Source organism: Manis javanica, chromosome 16 (genome assembly GCF_040802235.1).
Source record: "Manis javanica isolate MJ-LG chromosome 16, MJ_LKY, whole genome shotgun sequence".
Lineage (NCBI taxonomy): Eukaryota > Metazoa > Chordata > Mammalia > Pholidota > Manidae > Manis > Manis javanica.
In genome coordinates, this window is record NC_133171.1 from 32,035,245 (window position 1) to 32,057,772 (window position 22,528).

General features: G+C 38.4%; 1 protein-coding gene across 6 annotated transcripts in view; it reads left to right on the forward strand.

Annotated features, from left to right (window-relative positions):
- LGSN (lengsin, lens protein with glutamine synthetase domain) overlaps nucleotides 1-16,224 on the forward strand; it is a 27,667-nt gene extending 11,443 nt beyond the window's left edge. For 5 of the 6 annotated variants that reach the window (XM_017645768.3, XM_073224272.1, XM_073224273.1 and 2 more), the window contains 4 exons: nucleotides 2,576-2,702; nucleotides 3,330-3,521; nucleotides 9,523-9,689; nucleotides 14,706-16,224. In XM_017645768.3, the coding sequence (XP_017501257.3) occupies nucleotides 2,576-2,702; nucleotides 3,330-3,521; nucleotides 9,523-9,689; nucleotides 14,706-15,905 (1,686 nt within the window). In that variant the 3' untranslated portion in view covers nucleotides 15,906-16,224. Of the gene's footprint in view, nucleotides 1-435; nucleotides 512-2,575; nucleotides 2,703-3,329; nucleotides 3,522-9,522; nucleotides 9,690-14,705 lie in introns of those variants that run through there. The other variant, XM_017645770.3, reaches the window with a different exon arrangement.
- Nucleotides 16,225-22,528: the final 6,304 nt, after the last annotated feature.

The window sequence follows — 22,528 nt, forward strand, 5'->3', positions numbered from 1 at the left end:
AAAACTGTGAGCATCTATTAAAGAGTCAGAGGCATGTACTATAACTTAGTTCTTGGACTCTTATTGGTGAAATTCTCAGGTTAGTAACTAGGTAAATTGCCTTTGTGTTTCAGGAAACTTTCTTTTGGCCTGGTTTATAAAAGCAGGTGAATATTACTAAAATGAACTTTTTACTAAAATGAACTTTTTCTGCACTTGAGGCCCTGGCATTTAGGAAGCAGGATGGTATTTTGGAAATTGGAAGACCTGTTTGTAAACTGCTTCTCTCATTTACTCTTGGGGCCTTGGGCAAGTAATTCTGGGACTGACTTTTCTCATTTGTAAAATGGAGATTCTATTACCTTGAGGGTTATGGTGAGGAAATGTACCTGATAAAGTGCTCAGTTTTAGCACATTTTTATTCCACTGCAGGTTAGAGTTTGAAGCTGGAAGAAATCTTAAAATTCATCTCAGTCGATTCCTTTAATCTGAATATGAGGGGATCCCTAATGGGTCAAAGTAGCTCAAAAAGGTACCAAAGTTTTTTTGGTATTTATATATCTGGCCAAGTATTTCATTTTCTAAACAAGAATTCTTAATAAAAGCAGAGACATGTATATATAAAAACATTTATCAAAAATACAATTATATAATGCATATTTCTGCCAGTGCAATTTTGGTGAATGGCAGATATGTACACTAAGGTTAGTATATCACTGTCAGCATTCTGTCAGAAATGTGCTAGGAAAATTTATACAAACATTTGAATAAAATGAGAAACAACCAGAAAAAAATTAACTACTATATCTCAGAATAAGTCACATGATCCAAATAAGATTATCTGGAGTGAATGAGACCATGATTTTCTAAGAAGTGAAACTTCAAAATCACAAAAGACTTTATCCTGTGACATATATCTTCTTTAAACATAGTAACAATAATAACAATGTACCATAATTACTAGTAAACACAAAAAATGTGAAAATCTCTTTTCTTTTTTCAGCCTTCAGAGGCTAAATTGGTTTTATTCTGGACAGGTATTTATGACTGGCCCCCAGATATGGAGCCTTTCAGAACCTGCTCTTTAAAAAGACAATAGCTTAAAACATTTTAAAATATAGCTGTTGATCCAGACCCCAACAATTTCCTTTCCCCTCAAACTACAGAGGAGTTTGTAAAAAACATTAAAAAATGCCAGTGTCAGCATTTTTTTTCACTGTTTATTTTTTCGATGCTGGCTTTTGTGTTCCCTGCCTGCAGGGTGATTCTGGCCACTGTTGGTGTAGAAACACCCGATTTCTCTCCCAGCTTGCCCTGCCTCCCTGCCCAGCTCCCAGCAGGGAATAGCCCTTGACAGGTCTATGAACAGACCCTGTCAAGGGTTATAATAGATTGTAGAAGTTAGGTTATTTTGGTTCAAAATGTTTTTCTTTAGATTTTCCCAAGCTGTAAAGCAGTTTGACTATGACATTTGTTCTACACGCATACATACATACATACACACACACACACACACACACACACACACACACACACACACATATATATATACATATATAAAACACAGTCACAAAGTAACATTTTATGAATGTAACTGCTTTTTTGGAATAAAGTAAATATTGATGCAGTAAGGATGAGAATAAGGAAAAAGAGAAGAGAATCTAATTCCTCAGGTACTTATGTCTCTGGTGAAAAGTTAGAGATTCTAAAAAAAAAAATTGAAATCATAAAAGGACTTTTTAGCTGAAAAGGTTTTGTAAAATTATTTAGGAATAAATAGTGTAAAATATCCTAAAGAAAGGAATCTTGAGTAGTTAAACAAGATCTTAATTTATTTAATGCTACTGCAGGGGCAGTAGGAATGTTCAATGCATGGTAAGAATAAAAATCAGACTTTTTGTGGACTTTATTACTGTTATTAAATTCTCGGCAGCTGACACACCTCATTATGGTTTACACCTGGGGCAGGGCACGCCCACTGCCCCTCTGGTGTATCACTGCCTAGGAGTACACTGTTAATAACCATATTAACATTGTAAATGATATTATTATTACTTTGTTTATGCAGAATCACCCTGCCATCTGGACCCACAAAAGCTAATGTTGAAGAAATTAAAAATGAAAAAGAAAATGCTGACCCCAATATTTTTAGTGTTTGTTACAAACTCCTCCTTGTGGGTAGAGGGGAGAGGAAAGTGGCAGGATCAGGGTCAAGTCAGAAGTTAGAGAGACCGTGTCCAACAGGCAACTCTTACTTCTGATACCAGCGGCTACTTTGGGAGTTCTCTGAGACTGACTGTAGTTTGAAAACCTGCTCTAAGGACTCACAGAAGTTACTGAAAACTACTATATACAAGGTTATGGTTTATTGCAGTGAAAGAACACAGAATACAGTAAGAGGAGATACAGAACACCCTGCCTGTCCGCAGAATGTTTGGCTTCTTAATTTTGAGTTATTCAGGTGGATGCTCAGACCTCATTATAAAATTCTCCTATATTCACTTTAAAATTTAGTTATCCAACCATGCTACCTTCTTGACATCCAAATTTAGTTGTGTGATCTGTTATTTGGCTTTTTGTTTATTAATTATTATAGGATTCCAGAGATGAAGGTAATGAGTCTGAAGCCTGCAGGATAAGGAAATTAAGGACAAGAAAGAAAGTCAGTAAACTGCATGTTGTTTCAGCTGAAGCAGGAGACATGGATCTATCCAACCCAAAAGGTATCTATCATAGGTACTATCATCCCTCAAGACTGTGTGGTTGATGACAATCTCTGTTTGGTCCCCCTTTCATAAAACATTTTCTTTTTTTCTAAGGGAGAAGCAAAAAAAGAAAATTTGTTTCTTCATAGGTAACATAAAAGATGGCTAATGTAAGGTTACAATGTAAATATATAAAAATAACCAATCAAAATATTCAGAATGTAAAGGGGGCTGAACTAGGATAATAGTGGGAAAAATAAGAGCAAACACAGCTGAGAAACATCTGCCTAGGAAGAGAAGCATGTTTCTGCTCTGAGAATGAGTGCAAATATCATTGCTAAGGACTTGAGAAGCCACAGTAATGATGTGGAACAAGTTTTCATACCAGATCTTGAAATTCCAACTAGACTCAATAGATCTGAAACAGTGCTGATACCAGGAGTTAATCTGGATGACAACAGACTCCATCCTAGGAATGGCCAAGGCATGGTAACAATAAAAAGAAGCTGACTTTTTGTAGGTTTTTAACACCCCCACTCTCCCTCATTTGATATGTCACTGCCTAGGAATATGTTATATCCCTAGCCTATTAAAACACAGTTGAAAAGGGCAGCATGTTTTAACATTTCTGTTTTATTACTACAGAAAGGATAAGAAACCAAATGGTGTGTCACAAGGTGGTGGATATGAACAAACCAGTTTTGGGACCTGGTTCTCCTGAGTCTCATCTGCCAGAAGACAACAAGGACTCTGAGGCTCACGTAGTGGTAGAACCATCGTCTCCCAAAACATCAGCTGGTGCTCATAGAGACCCTCCTCCGAACTCCAGCCGTACAGGTAAGGCTCTGCAGCAAACGGGCGTGTGGCTCTAGCCACTAGCCCCAGATTGGCATTTGAATTAGAGATAATGTGATGTTGCCTGAGGGACGCTAACCTGGGAGTCAGAACACTGAAAGGCATTTATACACCTATCATTTATAACATGCTTCATAGTTTTCTCTACCCCATAGGCTGTTCATCTGGAAAATGCAGAGGTTGCAATGAATGATCTTTGAAATCTTTTCTGAAAGTGGAGTTCTGTTATCCTAAGTGTTTCCCAGAGGTCCCAGGTAAACAAAGGCGCCCTTGTCTGGCAGGACATTCCAAAGGCTCATCATTACCTCCAGGAACCAAGGGGAAAGGCCAGAGCTTTCCTTGGGAAAGGACAAATTCTTTACTACCCAAAGGAGCTAGGGAGAAACTAGAACCCGGGAAGTGCGCACAGTCGGGACTCCACCGGTGTTCGCTTTCTGTTGCCACCGTAACAAAGTGCCAGAAACATGGCATCTTAAAAGAACACAATTCATTATCTCACAGTTCTGTTTGGAGTCTGAGGTGGCTCATCTGCTTTCTCCAATTCAGATTTTGAAGGCCAAAATCAAGGTGTTGGCTATCTGGATGCTAATCTGAAGATGGTAGGGAACAATACTTTCAAATTCATTTAGGTGGTTGGGAGAATCCAGTTCCCTGGTGTTGTGGGATTGTGGTTTCTGTTTCCATGCTGGCTGTCACCTGGGGGTGGCCCTTAGCTCCTGGAAGCCTCTCTCTGGTAGAGTATCTCAGAGCCAAAAAAATGCCTCAAATTCTTCTCATGTTTGGAGTATCTCCAAATTCCCCTTCTCCCACACCTCTTTTTTGCCTACAGCAGGAAAAAGTTCTCTGCTTTTAAGGGCTCACCTGGATAATCTAAGGCAATATCCCTATTTCAAGATTGATACCCTTAATTAACATCTGCAAAGTCACTCTTGCCCTGCAGTTTCACATATTTTACAGGTTCTAGAGCTCAGAGTGTGGACATCAATTCTGCCTACCACAGTGCCTGCCATCTCTGCATTTCTCTGTGCCTTGGCTTCATGAATTTCTCCTTGAAGTGACGAAGATGACCACGGGCAGCCTAGCATCAGGGGCTAGCCATATAATACCCATGAAGGAGGTGGGCTGGTGTGAGGAAAGAGGCAGTGGTGCTGGCTGTCAGAAACTACAGCAGAGGCCAACAAACTATGGCCCACAGGCTAAAGTCAACTTGCTGGCCAGTTTTTGTAAACAAAGTTTATGTATTACCTGTGGCTACAATGGCATAGTTGAGTTGTTCCAACAGATCCCATATGGCCTGAAAAGCTGCAAATATTTACTATCTGGTCCTTTACAGAAAACATTGCCAATCCATGAATTTGAGGGTGCTGCCCCACTTGAGGCACCTTTAAAACTCCAGCCAAAGGTTGCTATGGAGATATATCCATCCAGTATTGCTAAATGTGTTTTTTTCACAAGAAGCCTAAACTCAAAATTTTTATATAAATTTTTTGATATTTAGGTGTCAACTAATTAAAAAAAAATCAAGAACCCTGGGAAGGCTAATAAGAAAACATCTGCTGGCCACATTGGCACTCCCACGAACAGTTTGTGACCTTTGTTTTATATAATTTCAACCATAACAGACAGATGGAATTTACATTTGTTAGTCTCAAATCAAAAAAATCTGAGGAAGAAACTTGTGTCCTGAGTCTTGAGCACGAACCAGTTCTGGGAGCTGCCTTGGAGTAGGGGCACTGGGGTGCCGTTACTGACCTGCGGGGTTACTGCTGACACTCCCTCTTCAGCCCCAGGATAGATCAGGTTTTTTACAGGCTGTAAGCATCAAACATATAACCTTAAACAAACCACCAATACCTAATTCAAAAGTAAATATAAAAATCAACGCTCAATGAGTGTAAGAAATTTCAACATAGTATTTTCTTTTCTGTGATATCTCTGAGGTTTTAAACTATGATTTTTTTCCCAAAGAAAGCCCCCCCCGCCACTTTCTTATTGTTCTTACTTTTTTCCCCCTGCTTTATATAGCATTATTCTGTTACTGGGCTTTGCACAGCATTATGCTGCCACACTGCCGGGCTAATGTGCTATACGTGCTATGGCAGGAGGGTGGGGCCCCATCTGCACTGAGCCAACTGCTCTCACAGTCTCAGTCACCATGGATGGAGCAGGGCTGGCGCTGGGAAATGCTCCGTGGGCTAAGTGTACAACTGAGTGTACTCTCGGTCGCACTTCTCCCGTTTAGAATCGGTATGCCTGAGAACCCCAATGCCTGTTCAATCAGCCTTTTATAAGTGACCATGGCTTGTTCTCATAACTGAAATATATCCTCATTGTCACCAAACACGGACATTTCTACAAGGCCTTCTAGTTGCTACAGAGGTTTTAAAAAATGTTTTCCTATTTTTTTCCCCCTAAACATGCACAGCCGTAAACCTTCCTCTATAAAAGAGCATTGATTTAATTTATTAGCCCTCTGAGGGGTTGGGGAAGGAGAACACCTCCCAGGAACCACACTGTAAGAAAAACAAATGATCCCCCAAACTAGCAATTACCGGCCTACTATACATCACGTGCATCTGGGAAAGCTGATTAAAAGGTTTAATTGTAACTAACAAGTATGATTTATTTGAAAAAAAGAAATTCAGACAGTGATGCAGCACAATTAGTTGATGTCTTGAAAATGAAATTAGATTGGATAGGGTTCGCATACTTGGTGAAAGAACTGAACTTTTAAATGAAAAATTAATATTGAGGCAACATACTAAAATATATGATGCCAATTTTTACTTGTTAATTAGACAAGATCATATCACACAGGATGTATTAGTTAATTTATTTGAAACCCACTTATTAAAGGAATGATCATTGAATATCTCCAGTATGCCTGAGTTGCTATAGGTACCTGGGACACAGCAACAAGTGAGGTTAAGCTCCTGGAGGTGATACGCAAGTGGGGACACACAGACAGTAAACATGCGGTTATACAATATAAGAGGTGAAGATAAGGATTCTGAAGAAAATAAAAACAGGATGATACATTGTTATGGCCCAACTGTGTCTCCCCCAAATTTGTATTTTGCTATCCTAACCCCTAGTACCTCACAATATGACCGTATTTGGAGATAGGGTTTTAAAGAGGTAAATAATGTTAAAAAGAGGTCTGTAAACTGAACCTTAACCCAATATGACTGGTGCCCTTACAAGAAGAGATTAGGGCACACAGGGAAAACCACGTGAAGCCATTGCATGTACAAGCCAAGGACAGAGGGCCTCAGAAGGGACCGGCCCTGCTGCCACCTTTATCATCTTAGGCTTCTGCCTTCCAGAACTGTAAGAAAATAAACTTCTGTGTAAGCCACCTGGTTGTGCTATTTGTTATGCCAGCCCTTGCAAACTGATACACACACTCGCTGTCCAGCTGTTGTACAACTTGGTGATCTTTAAGTGAATTAGGGCTTGGAGCTATCTACACTGTGATCAAATTTCATAGAATTACTACTCCAAGTGATTGTGTGTGTGTGTGTTTTTTTTTCCTAGCACTTTTCACACTGGCAAATTATATCACCTTTACATTTGATGTCATGTGTATTGTCTACTGTTCTGCTGCTCAATAATATAAAGCTCTACAGGGCAGGACCTTTTCTGGTTGCTTCTTAAGTATGTCTAATATAAATAGTATGTGGTAACTGAAAAAAATTTATCTTGAAATGGGTGAATATTATTCTTATTTTAAAATAATACACATTTATTGTAGAAAGTTTAGAAGATACAGATAAGGCAATAACTAGTAAGATTACCTGTGATTATATTACTGGTGAACTAACACAATGAACTTGCTCCTTTAATAGGAGATGACTTTTGATTTTTTTATGTTGTTAAACTATAGCTTATATTAATTCCTTATCATTTTAAATAGTGGTTATCTGAAAATTTCCATATTTTAAAATGCCTGTAAATTTTATTTAAGGAGCATTATTCGGGGGGCAGCACATTCAATACTTCAGAATGTTGGGAACACTGCAACTGTTAATTTAGCATGAAACATTGTAATTGCTACAGCTTAATTGTTTGTATTAAATGGAAGGTAGTTATAAAGCCTCAGGAGTCTCCGAGTAGCCAAGTGCATCAGTGACAGGACATTATCTCTAATATATTTGCATACGTGGAACCAGCAATTTGTTTTCCTCATGCTTCATGTACTTAAAATCCACTTATTCTATATTTTTAAACTGTCAATCTTTATGCTAATTTTTAAAGCCTAATTATATTGTGAAGAAGGATTCAGGTATCACTTTAAAATTATAGCTGTTCAAGGTAGTGATGTGACAGATTGATGGATATGCAGATGGAGACAGATCATGGCAACATCACAAAGGTCACAGTAATTGTGCCCACTTTATGTGTTTAAGAAGCACTTATATGGTCTTAATATCTGCCAGGAACTGTTAAATAACTTGTTTAATTGTCATAACAAGCCTATGAAGTAGGTAACATTGTATCAAGGAGAAAGCCAGAAACACAGAAAGGATAAGAAGGTCCCCAGGGCCAAGGCAGGAATCGGAGGGAGGCAGACGGGCTTCAGTGTTTGTGCTGAATCACTGCAGTGCACTACTCAAAGTCGGGACAGATAGCCAGCATGTATGATGCTTCCTGTGTCTGACCCTTCTATGTGGCGTAGACATATTCATTCATTTTATGGTAACGAGTCACCCCTGAGAGTCAAGAGATCTGGATTCAAGAGATTCGGCAATGAACCGAGAGTCTCTTTGGGGTATGTCATTGTACTTCTCTGGGACCAAGTTAATGAGTTGATTGGTTAGGCAATTTATCTCCAGAAATCTCTTCTAACGCTGAAGTTTTAGAATTTGCAGATCACTTAGAAGTCTTGAAAAGAAAATATTATTTTAGATTTCTAATTTTAAAATTTGAGTAGTCGGTCTAAATTTTCCATCTCTTATACTCTCATCCTTGAAAAACCCTTTTGTTTGCTTATTTATACACATTTAAAATTTTAAATCTGATAGAGAGATGTTATGGGGATAAGCACTGCCTGCCTCTAACCTTTTGTCCCAGAATAACTGTATGTCCACACTGCCCCTCCTTTGGGTGGCATGCTGAGTAACAGTATGTTGGTGGCCTCGGTCTGGCCAAATCTAGGTCTGTCTTAAGGATGGAAACAGCTTATGGGGAGGCAGACCTCTCTGATCAAGGTTTTGTTCCTTGGGATACTCGTCGCACAAGGATGATCTCTTCTAGCAAAGCACGTAGTCTCTGTCCTCTCACCCCATATAAACAGTTCTCTCCCTAGCCACAGCAGCAGGTGCACAACCTGTTCCGGCTGGCCGCCCCTGGACTCCCTGTTCATAAGTCGCAGTGAATCCTCATGTCTTGTGCTGCATCTCCAGGTTTTTCCTTGGTCTCTAGAGCCCTTTGCCTGTGCAACCACTTTCACACACGATCCAACTTGAGAGCACACAGATGTAGATGTCTTAAATTCAGATGCTGTTACAAAGCACAAAAAAACACACAGAAAATAAAAACAAACAATTCTACCTTCAGTTGTACAGGAACTTTTAGTTATTACCAGTTAGCTCAAGAAGCTCTAAGTCTTTTCAGTGATAGTGACCTACATACAAACCTACATGGAGTCAAAGCTGCCTAGTTATGCAAATATATTCTGATTTCCATAAGCAAAGGCATTTTCAGTAAGTACTGACATATGACATTGCTATATACACATACAAATAATGTTAACTTCCACCTAATACCAAGTGATAAACAAACTCCTTGGCTGTGTAGAGAAAATGTTCTCGGGACTACTGCAGAGGCGGAATCAGAAAGGTAAGATGTCCACCTCCAAGGCAACGACATGAGCATATGATGTTTTTACTAAGAATCGTAACAACAGGTTCACTCCTCTGTAGCCTCCTTTGTTTCTCAGGTCATCATGATCTCATGACTTAGAACCATTCTTTATTTTCAGATCACGCCGGGGACAGCACTCAGATGCTGACCACCCCTCAACTCTCCTCTAGAATGAAGCACATTAAACAAGAGATGGCCAAAAATCATCTTCAGTTTGTGCGATTTGAAGCAACAGACCTCCACGGTGTGTCCAGGTCTAAGAGTATTCCGGCACACTTTTTCCAAGTGAGTTTTCCAAGCAGAGCTATGATCGAATGTAATTTTATTAGTAAGCAAATGGTCTTTGTTGCTCGTTCTCATTTTCTTGTAATCTGTACAGCAATTCAAGCTGAAAACCAATAAATTACTTTGTTTTTTTCTCCCGTCCCTCCCCGAACACATTATTCCTCCCCAAGGAGAAGAACATAAACTTTCAGCTCCCAAGCAGCAATTCTTTTACCCAATAGAAACACAAAACTAATTAAGACTGGTAATTTTAGTCCTCTGCCTTGAATAATTTCCCTCCACAGAATTGTTCTTTTTTCTCTTATTGCAATTATGAGGACTATATTTTGTTTGACATGAGGAAATTGCCAGAGAAGACCCAAGAGCCAATATAAAAGGAAAAAAAGATTAAATAGAAAGAATTTGCTAGATAAAAAGAATATCTCTTTCAGCTTCTTATTCTGATTAAAAAATGCCCTATTTTTGTTGGATGACTTGATGAATATTATCAAGTTATCAAAAATAGTGGTATTAAGAATTATTGCAGTTTTGATATTTGGAGACTTCCTGATTTTTTTTCCATTTCTGTCATGTATTTATTTTAATGATTGGTTGGTTTCTTACTGGCACATCATTTCTTACGAAGAAACATCAGTCAGTATATATGAAAGTATAAAAGCTAAGCATACACAGAGAAGACAAGTAGTGATTCTACAACATCTTACTACGCTGATGGACAGTGACTGTAATGGGGTTTGTGGGGGGGACTTGGTGAAGGGGGGACTCTAGTAAACATAATGTTCTTAATATAATTGTAGATTAATGATAACAGAATAAAAAAAAAGCTAAGCATCCTCTAAGTTTATTTTTAAAATGGGTATCTTGTATCACTTTAATATCAAATTATAATTTTTCTCATCTGTTTGTGTTGGGAAAACTGGGAATCTTCAAAACACTTTTTAAAAGAACTCCCAAGAGATTCAAATTTCTTCCTTAAGAAATTCTGTAGACCTGGCTGCAAATATTGTTTTCTGTTCTTCCAGGCAAGAATACTTGTTGGTATCATGCTCAGTGAAATAAACCAGGAGGAGAAAGGCAACTACCGTATGATTTTACTTATTTGTGGAATATTAAAATGAAACAAAACAAAATGAACAAAATAGCAGTAGACTCATAGACACTGAGATGTGACTAGTGGTTACCATGGGGGAGGGGCTAGGGTTGGACAGGTGGGTAGGGTGAGGGGGATAAAGGGGCACAAAAATTCTCAATCATAATATAAATCAGTCATCAGGATAGTAGTAGAGCATGGAGAATAGAACCAATGATTCTATAACATCTTCCTATGTTGACAGATAGTAACTGCACTGGGTGGGTAAGGATTTAATAATGTGTGTAACTGTTGAACCGCTGTGTTGTATACTTGAAACTAATATATAATTGTATATCAACGATACTTCTATTAAGAAAAAAGTAAAAGAAAGAATACATGTTGGTTAATTTTGATAACAGAATGTGAAATTTACCATGGACTTTCTCAGAATCTGTTCACCTGAATTTCTTTCAGTCAATAAGAAAACATAACTGCCACTTCAGGCACTTGCCAGAGAACTCAGTATAAAACTGTTCTCTATTCAGTTTTTATCAAATTCTAATAATTTATTCCACAAATGGCATCTAAAAGCTACATATTTAGAACATTACTCTAATTCCTCAATGGAACTCCTTTATGAAAATATAATTTAATATGCTACCTACATTATAATTGATATAAAGAGAAAATGTCTACATTTTTTTTTCTTCAAATGCTATTGAAAGTATTTTCCATTATCTTGTTCAATGGCCCACATCTAAGACCACTTTTCTTTTTCTGGAGATTAGGGAAAAAGTTGGTCTATCATAAGAATTGTAATATGATTCATCTTGATTTCTCTTAATTGCTGTATTTATTTTTAGCCCTAGTTATCTAATGTAAACTCACTTTCCTGTTTCATCATCTACTTACTATTTTGTTCTTGTTTAGTGATTATGCAGTATCTATGTATTTTTAGCCAAACACTTTAACCTAAATTCATTTAGAAGCTTGTGAAGGTATAAATAATGATATGTATATCATTAGTATTTGTAATTAAAAATTTTTTTAATCATTTTAGAAAATTTATTGTGAACACACATTGTAAATAGATTCATCTGGACAGGCCAATATAAACAATGCACACTTGTATATAAATATGATTCTGTATGGAAAATTCATTCAACAAAGAGTGGAATCAATAGTTCGAATTTGCCTATGGTTGAGTGAAAAGTAATTTCAATTTTTATAAAAAGTTTTCAAAACTTTCTTCTATTTGTGGAAAGGAAATGTCAATTTGAAAATTCTTGTTAGACCCTTAAAGGATATAAGTGATAATATAATCTGTCTTTTTCAGTTATAGATGAGGGAAGTGAGGCCCAATGAAGTTAAAGAAACTTTTCTTAAAATGATCCAGGCAATTAATGACAGAGCCAGGACAGCCTTTTTCTGTGATTCCTCATCTCCAGTTCCAGTGCCTTTTTTATAAAAATTTTATGTTGCATCTACTGCTTCCAACTCAACTTTTATATTTCCTTTTATTCTTCATTTGTGCTAAGGATTCTTTCTCACTAAATTGAAAAATATTGATTTTTAAACAAAAGCCATCTATTCAGAAGAGAGGAAAAGATTGTTACATAATTGGAAAAGGCCAAACAGGGAACATTAATAATGATGGTGCCTTGTTTTTAGAGAACTTACCATGTGACTCACAGTGTGCTAAATGCCTTATCAAACATTAGCTATTTAAACCTTACAACCAATTTATACTGTCTGTCTTCTAACAAAGGATTGGTGTTTTTAAAATTATGTGCGGATAATGTGGGTTCTTTCTATCCTTGATCTAATCAAACCATGACATAGTGCTATAGAACTCATAACTAATATTTGTGGTTATTTCAGAAGGTGCCCTTTACTGTGTCCAAATCTCAGTTATCATAGAGATTTCAGCTATTCCACAAGCATTTTTTAAAATTAATTATTTTTTTCTATTAAGGTATCATTGACATACAATCTTATGAAGGTTTCACAGTAAAAACAATGTGGTTACTACATTCCCCCCTATTATTGAGTCCCCCCCCATGCCCCATTGCAGTCACTGTCCATCAGTGTTCCACAAGCATTTTGATTGAGTCCATAATGGCCTATACTAGAGAATGTAGCTGTCTTTGTGCCTTATATTCATACACAGAAGGTGACTATTTGTTGTCATGAACAAGATATGTTTATATGTATTTATGTATTTCCTGCTACTAGTAAAGAATACTCTAATATGCATTCAGAATGTCCAAAAAAGAATAGAGAAAATGACAGTGTTAGAAGAGAGTGCTCAAAAAATACAGACTAATTAGCCTGAAGAATTAATTGTGACTTTGTACCATTAAATTCAGGAAGAGTTATTGGACTGAAATGGTAACAAGCTGTTCTCTATTGTTCACAACCAAGTAAACACAAACACAAATTTAAATTGCTAGAACTCTTGGAATCTCATGAGTAAAATTCATTATCCCTCATTTTAGATGCATACCAAACTAACATATGTATTTTCAAACTAAAATATTGACAAGTTGGGAAATAATATTTCTTAGAGTGAAAATTCACATTACAGGATTTCATATGAAAATACTCTAAAATTCCACAGTATGTGTGTGTGTGTGTGTGCGTGCGCATGTGTGTGTGTATAAAGTTTATGTATACAGGCCCTTGAGTGAGTTGAGAAATTAAACAGGCACTAAATAGTGTTGGATTTGCTCAGCTTTATTACTGGCAAAAGCAGATTTGGATCAGCCATGTCAAATGGCATTTGAAAATAAATGTAGAAATGGTAGAAAATGAAGGAGGCATTGGCTCACGAAGGCAGAAGAGTGGACCAGTAGGTGGCCTCTGCTAGCGCCATGCCTCTTTGGTAGCCATGCTCTGGCATTTGCAGGTAATGTAAGTTTGGCTTGCAGAATGTTAGGAGGTCTTATTAACCTCATGATGCTCACTGACATCGTGGGAGCCAAGCCTTATAGTTGGCCTTTGCTCCGCCCATTAGTGTAGGTAGCCTTGAACACATGAAACCTTGCTGATATTTCTATTACACAATTTCTATACTTCATCAGTTCCTTGTTGTCTGGCACACAGCAAGAGTTCAATAAATGATCAAATCCATTGAACCCAATTTGGAATATGGCTAGAAAGTGCCTTAGCAGTCATTCAGCCTAACACTTGTGTTCCACAGACATGGAAGCCAAGGCATGTAACATAATCTAGCCACTTGTGTAGCTTCACACGAGTAATGAAAAAGCGAGGACTAGAAGTGAGATTTGGTGATGCCCAGTTTATCCTGACTTGAAGGCTACAGCATTTGGGAACTATAGCTTTGGAGATGTAGACCATGAGGTAGTTCATTCTTATGTGGGTTGTAGAAGTGAGTGAAGAGAGAGCAGCTCAGCAGACAGACCCGGCCCCTCTAGGGTCAGGAGGACTGTCCTCTGGGTTGTGGGACTGACCACAGTCCGCTCTCTGAGAAAGACCGAAGATTATTTACTATTGACTTGAGAGTCAGTTAACTATGGGGATTACAATAGAATAAGCCAAAATAAAGTCTTATGTTAAGTATTAGCAACTATGCCATAAAAAAAGAAGTGCTTTAAAAAGTACTTTGGTTATGACTGTTTCAAATAATTCACAAGGTTTTTTTTACCTTTGACATTTGCTATAAAGATATTTTCTTTACCATTATGCCTTATCTTTATGAACCGCAATTTTCAGATCCAAGAGCATATAAAATAAAGCCTTCAAGGCTAAAAATACCAAGAGTTGTTTATTAAATACCTTTGGAGGTTTTATTTTAAAATACTTAAAATTTATCTGATATTAAGCCAGGGCTCCCAAATAGATGTTCCTCACTACCAAGGTTTCCCTCTCCCACCTCTTTGTTTTCAAGTTTCAAAACCTGATTGCTCTTTTAACTTCTTTAGGAAAAAGTGACGCATGGCGTTTACATGCCCAGAGGTTATCTTGAATCAATACCGAATCCTAAGGACAATGAAGTGGATCACATAAGAGCAACATGTTTTAATAGTGACATAGTCCTGATGCCAGAGCTATCAACCTTTAGAGTTCTGCCGTGGGCTGAGAGGACTGCACGAGTGATATGTGACACATTCACTGTGACTGGCGAGCCCCTCTTGACTTCCCCAAGGTACATTGCAAAGCGGCAGCTGAGCCAGCTGCAGGATTCTGGCTTTGCCCTGCTATCTGCTTTCATCTACGATTTTTGCATCTTTGGTGTGCCTGAAATTATCAATTCAAAGACCATATCATTTCCTGCTTCAGCATTGCTAAATAATCATGACCAGCCCTTCATCCAGGAACTCGTTGATGGCTTGTATCACACTGGGGCCAATGTCGAGAGCTTTTCTTCCTCTACCAGGCCTGGTCAGGTGGAAATCTGTTTTCTGCCCGAATCTGGCATCAGTTCAGCTGATAATGCATTTACCCTCAGAACAGGTGTCAAAGAAGTGGCAAGGAAATATAATTACATCACTAGCTTTTTCATTGAGACTGGACTGTGCAATTCAGGAATTTTGTCTCATAGTCTCTGGGATGTTGATGGGAAGAAGAACACGTTCTGCAGCGATTCTGGAGCAGAGCAGCTCACCCTCACTGGGAGAAAATGGTTGACAGGGCTCTTGAAACACTCTGCCGCTCTCAGCTGCCTCATGGCTCCTGCCGTAAGCTGCCGGCAGCGTTATTCCAAGGAGAGTAAGGACCCCAAGGAGAGCGTGCCTACAACGTGGGGATACAACGATAACAGCTGCGCTTTTAATATCAAGTGTCATGGGGAGAAAGGCACCCAGATAGAAAATAAACTGGGCTCAGCAACAGCGAATCCTTACCTGGTGCTGGCTGCCACCGTGGCTGCAGGCTTGGATGGGCTTCAAAGCAGCGATGGTGTCTTGGCTGGTCCAGATGACAGCACAGACCCTTGCCAATCAAAACCTCCCCATATCCCATTGAAATTGGAAGATGCCCTTGTGGCGCTGGAGGAAGATCAATGTCTGAAACAGGCTCTGGGAGAAACTTTTATTCGGTATTTTGTTGCCATGAAAAAGTATGAGTTAGAAAGTGAAGAAACTGATGCTGAGAGAAATAAATTCTTAGAGTATTTTATTTAGAATGAAAGCCTTTAGAGATGTGATTTTTATTGAGTAGCTCATCTTCCTGCAAGAAAAGATTAGAATTTTTTTTTTGAAATGAACAGCAACAACAATATGACAAACGCTTTCCATCGTTTTTTGTCCCCATGGACTATTTGGCAGATGCAGTGGGACTTCTGGGAGGACTCTGCTAACATAAACAAACAATAAAGTTGTGGTGAAGCTGTAATATGCAAATTTTCCAGGTCTTGCCAGTGAGTCGTCATTTCTTTGGTGTGTGTTGCCCTGATAGAATTATTCAGTTTTCTTCAGGCAATAAATAAAAATTATTTAAGAACTGGCAAATTATTAAAAGGATGAAGAAGAAATAATTTCAGTCATACACATAGGTTATGACCGTCAGGGAGACAAGAATACTTAGTAACATAATCTCACTAATCAAGACACATGGAGGATCTATTTTGCAAGCATTGCTAAAATATGTTATGATGACAAGTCAGCAGAGAATTCCTCCTACATTCCTTTTCTTTCTACCCTTCTTCACTAGCTCCTGAAAGGCCAAGGAACTTCAGGGCTAAACTGTCCAAAAGAAACAAAGCCACATGAAATAGAATTTGGGCTGGGAACAATGAGGTCAGAATATTTCAAAGTTGAGAAATATTTCTTTAAACAATATCTCATACAGAAGGCCAATACAGAAAATGTAAACGCAATGGATATCTGTGGAGAGGGGGAGGAATGGGCGATTCTCTACATGTGTTGTTCCGTTCCTTGAAACTAGAGCTTTCAAAAACATCTCTGGTGCTTTGTGAAGTATGAGAACAACTGTCTAGATAACTAGCGCTATGTTTGCAGCTTAAATTTGTATTTAAATTGGATTCTGCTGCCCACAGAGGTTACTATCTCTCCAGAGAATATTAAATATTCCAGACCTTTGTTAGAATGAGATAGTATTGTAACTATCACTAAAGTTTAGCTTCTTTTGGGAAGAAGTCCAAAATCCACTTACTAGCAAATGAAAACTCTATTCTACTGCTTAGGATCAAACAGAAGATTTTATGTTCAATTAAAAGTGACTGTCATCTCAGTTTAGATAGGAAACACACCAGTAGAGGATTAGAATTTGGCTCAAGTCCTCCTATTCAAATTGGTAGGACCCACATAGTGAAAGTTGGTCTGCCCTTCATTAATTGCTCCCTTCTTTTCTCTTTTGAGAAGTGTGTCTGAATACAGAATAAACATAAGAACAAAATCCTTGATGGATTAAGAGATACAAGGAAAGGTAGTGTAGCCGGGGTGGGAAAGGAAAGGGGTTTTCCCTGAAGCCTACAGTATGCAATCTTGCGCCTTGTATGGCAGGAATAGCCCCACCGCAGCTTGCTAGTCGTCTGCCAATGTTCATTTTCCCCTCTGTCCTCAGTGAAATGGCACCTAAATGTATCAGTTGAGAATGCGCTATGGAAGATAAAGACATTTCTGAGCTTCCACCGTGGCTGAGTGTGGCCATGTTATCAGATTCAAGCCAAAGAGATGTAAGTTGAAGTGTTGTGTAGAAGACCTAGGAAACTTCCTCAAAGGACTGATGATAGGTTCCCCACCCTTGCCCCCACTTTTCTGTTTCTCCCCTTCCTGCTGGTGAAGCCCAGTGGCAAGAGCGATGCCCTTGGGAATGGAGCCCGCGCAGGGCGGAGGCTGTGCTGTGTGGAGCAGAACTCGATTTGCCTACATTTGGATTCTTACTTGAGGAACAAGCTTCCATCTCCTTTATGGCACAATGATTTTGGGTCTTTGTTACTTGTGAGAAAATTTGTCTTTATTCTTACTCGTGTGTGTGTGTGTGTGGGGAAGGGATTTGAAGGATTTGGGGACGAAAGAATAAAGATAACTAGAAACAGTGAAAGACACTTCCTCAGTCTTTTCCTCTTCTAGAGAAGAGAATCTGAATTAGAGGGATCCACACATGCAAAGAATTGTATTGTCTTTTGCCCTAACAGAGCGGTGGGGACCCTGTCAAAGTCCATGGGCCCTTATGGAAATGTCTAGTGTTCTGGCTTGGTTTTACCATTTTACCACAGCAGGCAAAAGATGTTATAAAAACTGCTGATCAAGATGTTTGTAGCCTTTATTTTTTTTCTTATGACATTATATTAGCATAACTTAAAACAATATTCAGGATGTCAGAGTAAGGGAATTAGGTAACTGGGAATATTATCTTCAGTGTTCACTTGACAAATATATTCATCTATGTGTTACCAATCACTTTACAACATAATTTGGCATTGCCAGCTTCTTGGAAATTCCCCTCAGGTGTGTGCTGATGTGCACTCCTTGTGCTTGAAGGCAAACCTTGGCCAAGAGAGATCAGGGCTACAGAAAAATTGGGATAGATGTAAAAGGTCAGTTGTCTGTGTCTTTTCTATTTCTTTTATCTGTTCATAGGCTTTCTATTTTTGAGGGCACTTTCTTCTGATGCTTCTTAGTCTAGGTAAGAGGGCTAGACATTCATTCAGTAGCATTTATTGGCTCATTTTGTGGACCAAGCCTTCTGCTGGGAGCCATAGTACTATAAGAGACCATGATACAGAGCGTGAGTGGACAATGAAAGGGTTTTGGATCAGTGTATCTTAAGCAGAACAGAAATAATTTTTTTGTAGGCCTAATGCTGGGTAAAAAGAAACTATTTGGAAGGCTGCTTTATGGCTTGAAAAGGCTGTTTTATGAATCTTTACAGAAATTGTTTTCTTATTTTCATTTACTGTAATTGTTCTAATCAAAGCTTAGGGGAAAATGTGATTACTGAATTTAAAGTTGGTTATTAAATGAGTATACATAAGAAGTGTAAATTAGAAACTATGATGTTTTAAGACTAGAAACTTAAACATAAGTATCATAGTAAGAAGTTTCTATTTTCAAGGACATTTTATGATCTAAATTTCATAATGATTTTATGATCATTCTACAGTGTCTGGATAACAAAAAAGCTTAAAGTGATGATTTGAAGGGACTGAAAGATCTGAAAACTAATATGAATAAAAATTGAAAGCACACAGTAAAGTCTGAACTTAACAGCAACACACAAAATAATCTATTGACATATGTCTGGATTTACCAAATGTGGTGCTATAGGTATTATCAGATGATACCTTTAATCTTCGGTTTCCCATTGCAAGTGTTAGAACTTGTATCTCTAAACATTGCATCCGTGCCCTGTGCCTCACGTCTTCCCCGTTCAAGCTTTTCTCATGTTGCCTCTGGCACTGGTTTATCGGACAGAGTTGCTAATTAGGATGTGAGTTCCAAGAGTGAAGGGCACAGATCTTACATTTCTGTTTCTTATTCCTTGCAGGTGTTCTGGAATTTAGTAAATGTTACATCAGTCCATCCACCTATCAACCGATCAATCAATGTCTCCAGTGTAAGCATAATACAGCTCAGTGCTTGTGCAGGATAGTATTCTCTCACACACGGTCACCTACCCAGAGAGAGTGCAAAGCAGAGGTGGGGACAACTGGGAAAGCCAAAGATTTGTGGTGTATTAGCGGCCCCAAAATTTCTGCCCTTAGCCGAGCTTCTCCAGTTTGTCTGTTTCTAGGCACTCATGAGTAAACAATTTGATCAGCCTGATGGAGATCAGAAAAAACAGAGGGCAGGGTTGGAACGGTCATACTCTTTGGCCACGTGGAACCAGTCCTTCAACAGTCTCCTGTATGTTTGTAGAATTCCTCTCCCTTTGTTTCCTGTCTCCCAGGGTAGAAGTCAGAACCTCACCTCTCCAGTTTTTCTTGCGGCCTTGGTGCCAAGACTCTGCCAATCAGAGGCACCGATTTAGCCCTCATGGACTCCACTCCAGTTAAGCCCGAGAGAGGCCACAGTGACAAGCCACCCAGCAGTTGTGTCCTGGGGTGGCATTGGTGGCCCGTTGCCCAGAGGCAGTGGTTTAGGGTCTCTCTGAAACAGTCAGGTGCAGCTTCCAAATCTGATTTTCTGACCCCCACTCAGATTCTGGGAACTATCTAATATCTTTTAATAAATTCATTTTCTGCTGAACTAGCTAGAATTTTAAAAAGAAGCCTGACTATAAAACAGTATACATAAAGATACTCAGCATAAGAACTTTTGATCAAGGAGAAAGGGAAAGAAGCAGTGTATGCCTTAATCAGAAAACTAGGAACAAATTAGTGTTTACATTGGATTAACATGCTGGTGCTTTCTCATGCATTGCCTTATTTGATGGTCTCTACCATTCTCTCATGGGAAAAGTATGCTCATCATTTCAAAAGTAAGAGATGTGAGGCTCAGAGAAATTCAGTGTTGAGAGAACTGGGTGTCGAATTCCAGATTTTATCCATTGAATCTCACGGTCTCTGTGCCATACCAAAGTGCCATTCACTACAGAGTTCCAGCCGAGCTCAACGGAAAATTATGCTGCACATTTTATTTCAATTTTTAGCCTTCTGGGCACCAGAATGGAGGTAGACACTTAAATAATTGGACCTTTCCTTTTTGTTAATATGCAGCTCAATTTAATGCAGTTCATTGCGTTTTAGTCTGTATGTTCGACTGTAAATAAGTCTCAGCAAGCCAGATGTGGAATTTTCAGGTAATAGCTACCTGTGTCTGATAACTCTATCCAGACCAGAAAATATCACTACAAAGAAGTATCGTGCCATAATAGCATTTATTTCAGAACTTTCCTCAGAGAAGAATTGTAGTTTTAAGATTTGAGTAGTTTCATAATTTTTTTTTTAACATTAAGACCTGCCTGAAATTTCTGACAGTCCTTGAAATTTGAACTGGAATTATTTTGTCCCATCTTCAGAAATATCCTTTGACAAGTACTCAGCATTCACTGAGAGCATAAAAGATTTCATACTTCTCTCCAGCTACTTGAGGAATAAAAGATAAGATAGTACATCGAATTTTAAAAAACAGCAAGCTTACCTGAAGGCAAAAAATATAAGTTAAGGTGAAAAGGGAATCAGCTGAGAACCTTGCAAACAATGAAATAATAGAGTTTTATGTTCTTTTTTATGGTTTTAAAATGTCAGTGTGATTAATATGATCAATAACTTACTGGTCATTTTAATCTTATCTGGAAAGGAAAGAAATGTGTAACTTTAATCATTATGAAATTTGTTATAAAGCTGCTAATATACAATTCATTGAAAAACAAAGGATATCTATTTATGGGGCATACTACAAGGAATTTTTTGCAATAAATTGTTGCAATGTAGAGAATTTTTCAGGCATAAGCTAGAGGGCAGCAGCGTACCATTCAACAGCCAGTACCGGTGGCAGAGAATTCTTCACAAACCTAGTCGGAAACATGGAAGTAACCAGATCTTAAATGAATGGAAATGGAAAAAGAATGTATTAGAAATACTAATAGCAGAAATGCATTTCCAATCACATGACTTGTATTTGAATGTGTTTAAGGCTAGCAGATATTAAGTCAAGGCTCAATATCAAGGGCAGAGGAGAGAGGAGTATTGAAAGGCTGGGTCACTGATACTGAAGAGTATATTCAAGAGCCATTAGAAATATGAAACCATGGAAACATCAGCTTCATTATGTGGTGCTTGAAATTAGTCCAGAGTTTTAAAATTCTAGATGCAGCTGCAATGGATTTGGAATGAACAGTTCTGGAAAGGTCTAAAGAAGAAATGCTTTATATTTAATAAACTGCAAAAGGCATGATTTGAAAAAGCCTAGTTATAAGTTGTTATTCATTTGAAAGTTCATTTAAATGAATCAGAGTATAAAACCTCTGAAACACCTATGAATTAAATAAATTCTACAAAGTACTAGTTTTTCTAGAGGACATGTAAGTTAACTCAGTTTTTACAAGGTAATCAGAAATGTTGACACTTTGGTAGTCTGAAGTGAAAAAGGACGGTTAGATTTTGAATTGTTACTGATGTTAGCTACTAAGTAGCATGCCTATTTGATTTGTTTACATAATTGCTTTTGAGAGTCATTTTACATGTAAGTTACTGGAGAGGAAGGTGCAAAACTGGATGATACATATTTCTCTCCCACAAAGAGTTTTCAGTTTGACTGAGGAAATAAGGCATTTTCATAAATGTTTATGGATTGAAGACAGAGCATGTGTTGTAGAAGAGAACCAAAGGGCAGTGGAGGATGTCACTCATTAAATAATACTAAGGTTTTATGTGATTCACAGATTTCCTTGGCTCCAATCTCTTTCCCCCAGGATGGCAGAGGTTCTCAGCACCCCTGTCTCCAGGGCTGAAGAAGGAAAAGAAATGCGCTAGTGAAGCGAGCAGAAAATAAACACTCGTGATAGCTGCGTCTGGCTGTCCCCCTTTCTCAGTTCTCTGTGTACTGGCATCTTACCTCAACCTCAGGGAGTTTCCCTCTTCCCTCTGCAAAAAAGAGGTGTCTCTTAGATGCGCTCAGGATCCCACCCTCCTGGCCTTCTCAGGCCCTAAAGCTACCAGTTGTCCCTTTCTCTGCTGCATCTCCAGCAGGGCCCATTCCTGGTGCCTCTTTCCCATCACAATTTAAAAATGCTAGCATGTTTCTAATGTGTATAATACACCCTCCTCCTCCCCCATACACATACATCCCAAGAGGGCAAAGCAAAAACAAAGACAAAACCCTGGATCAATCCCAAGTGC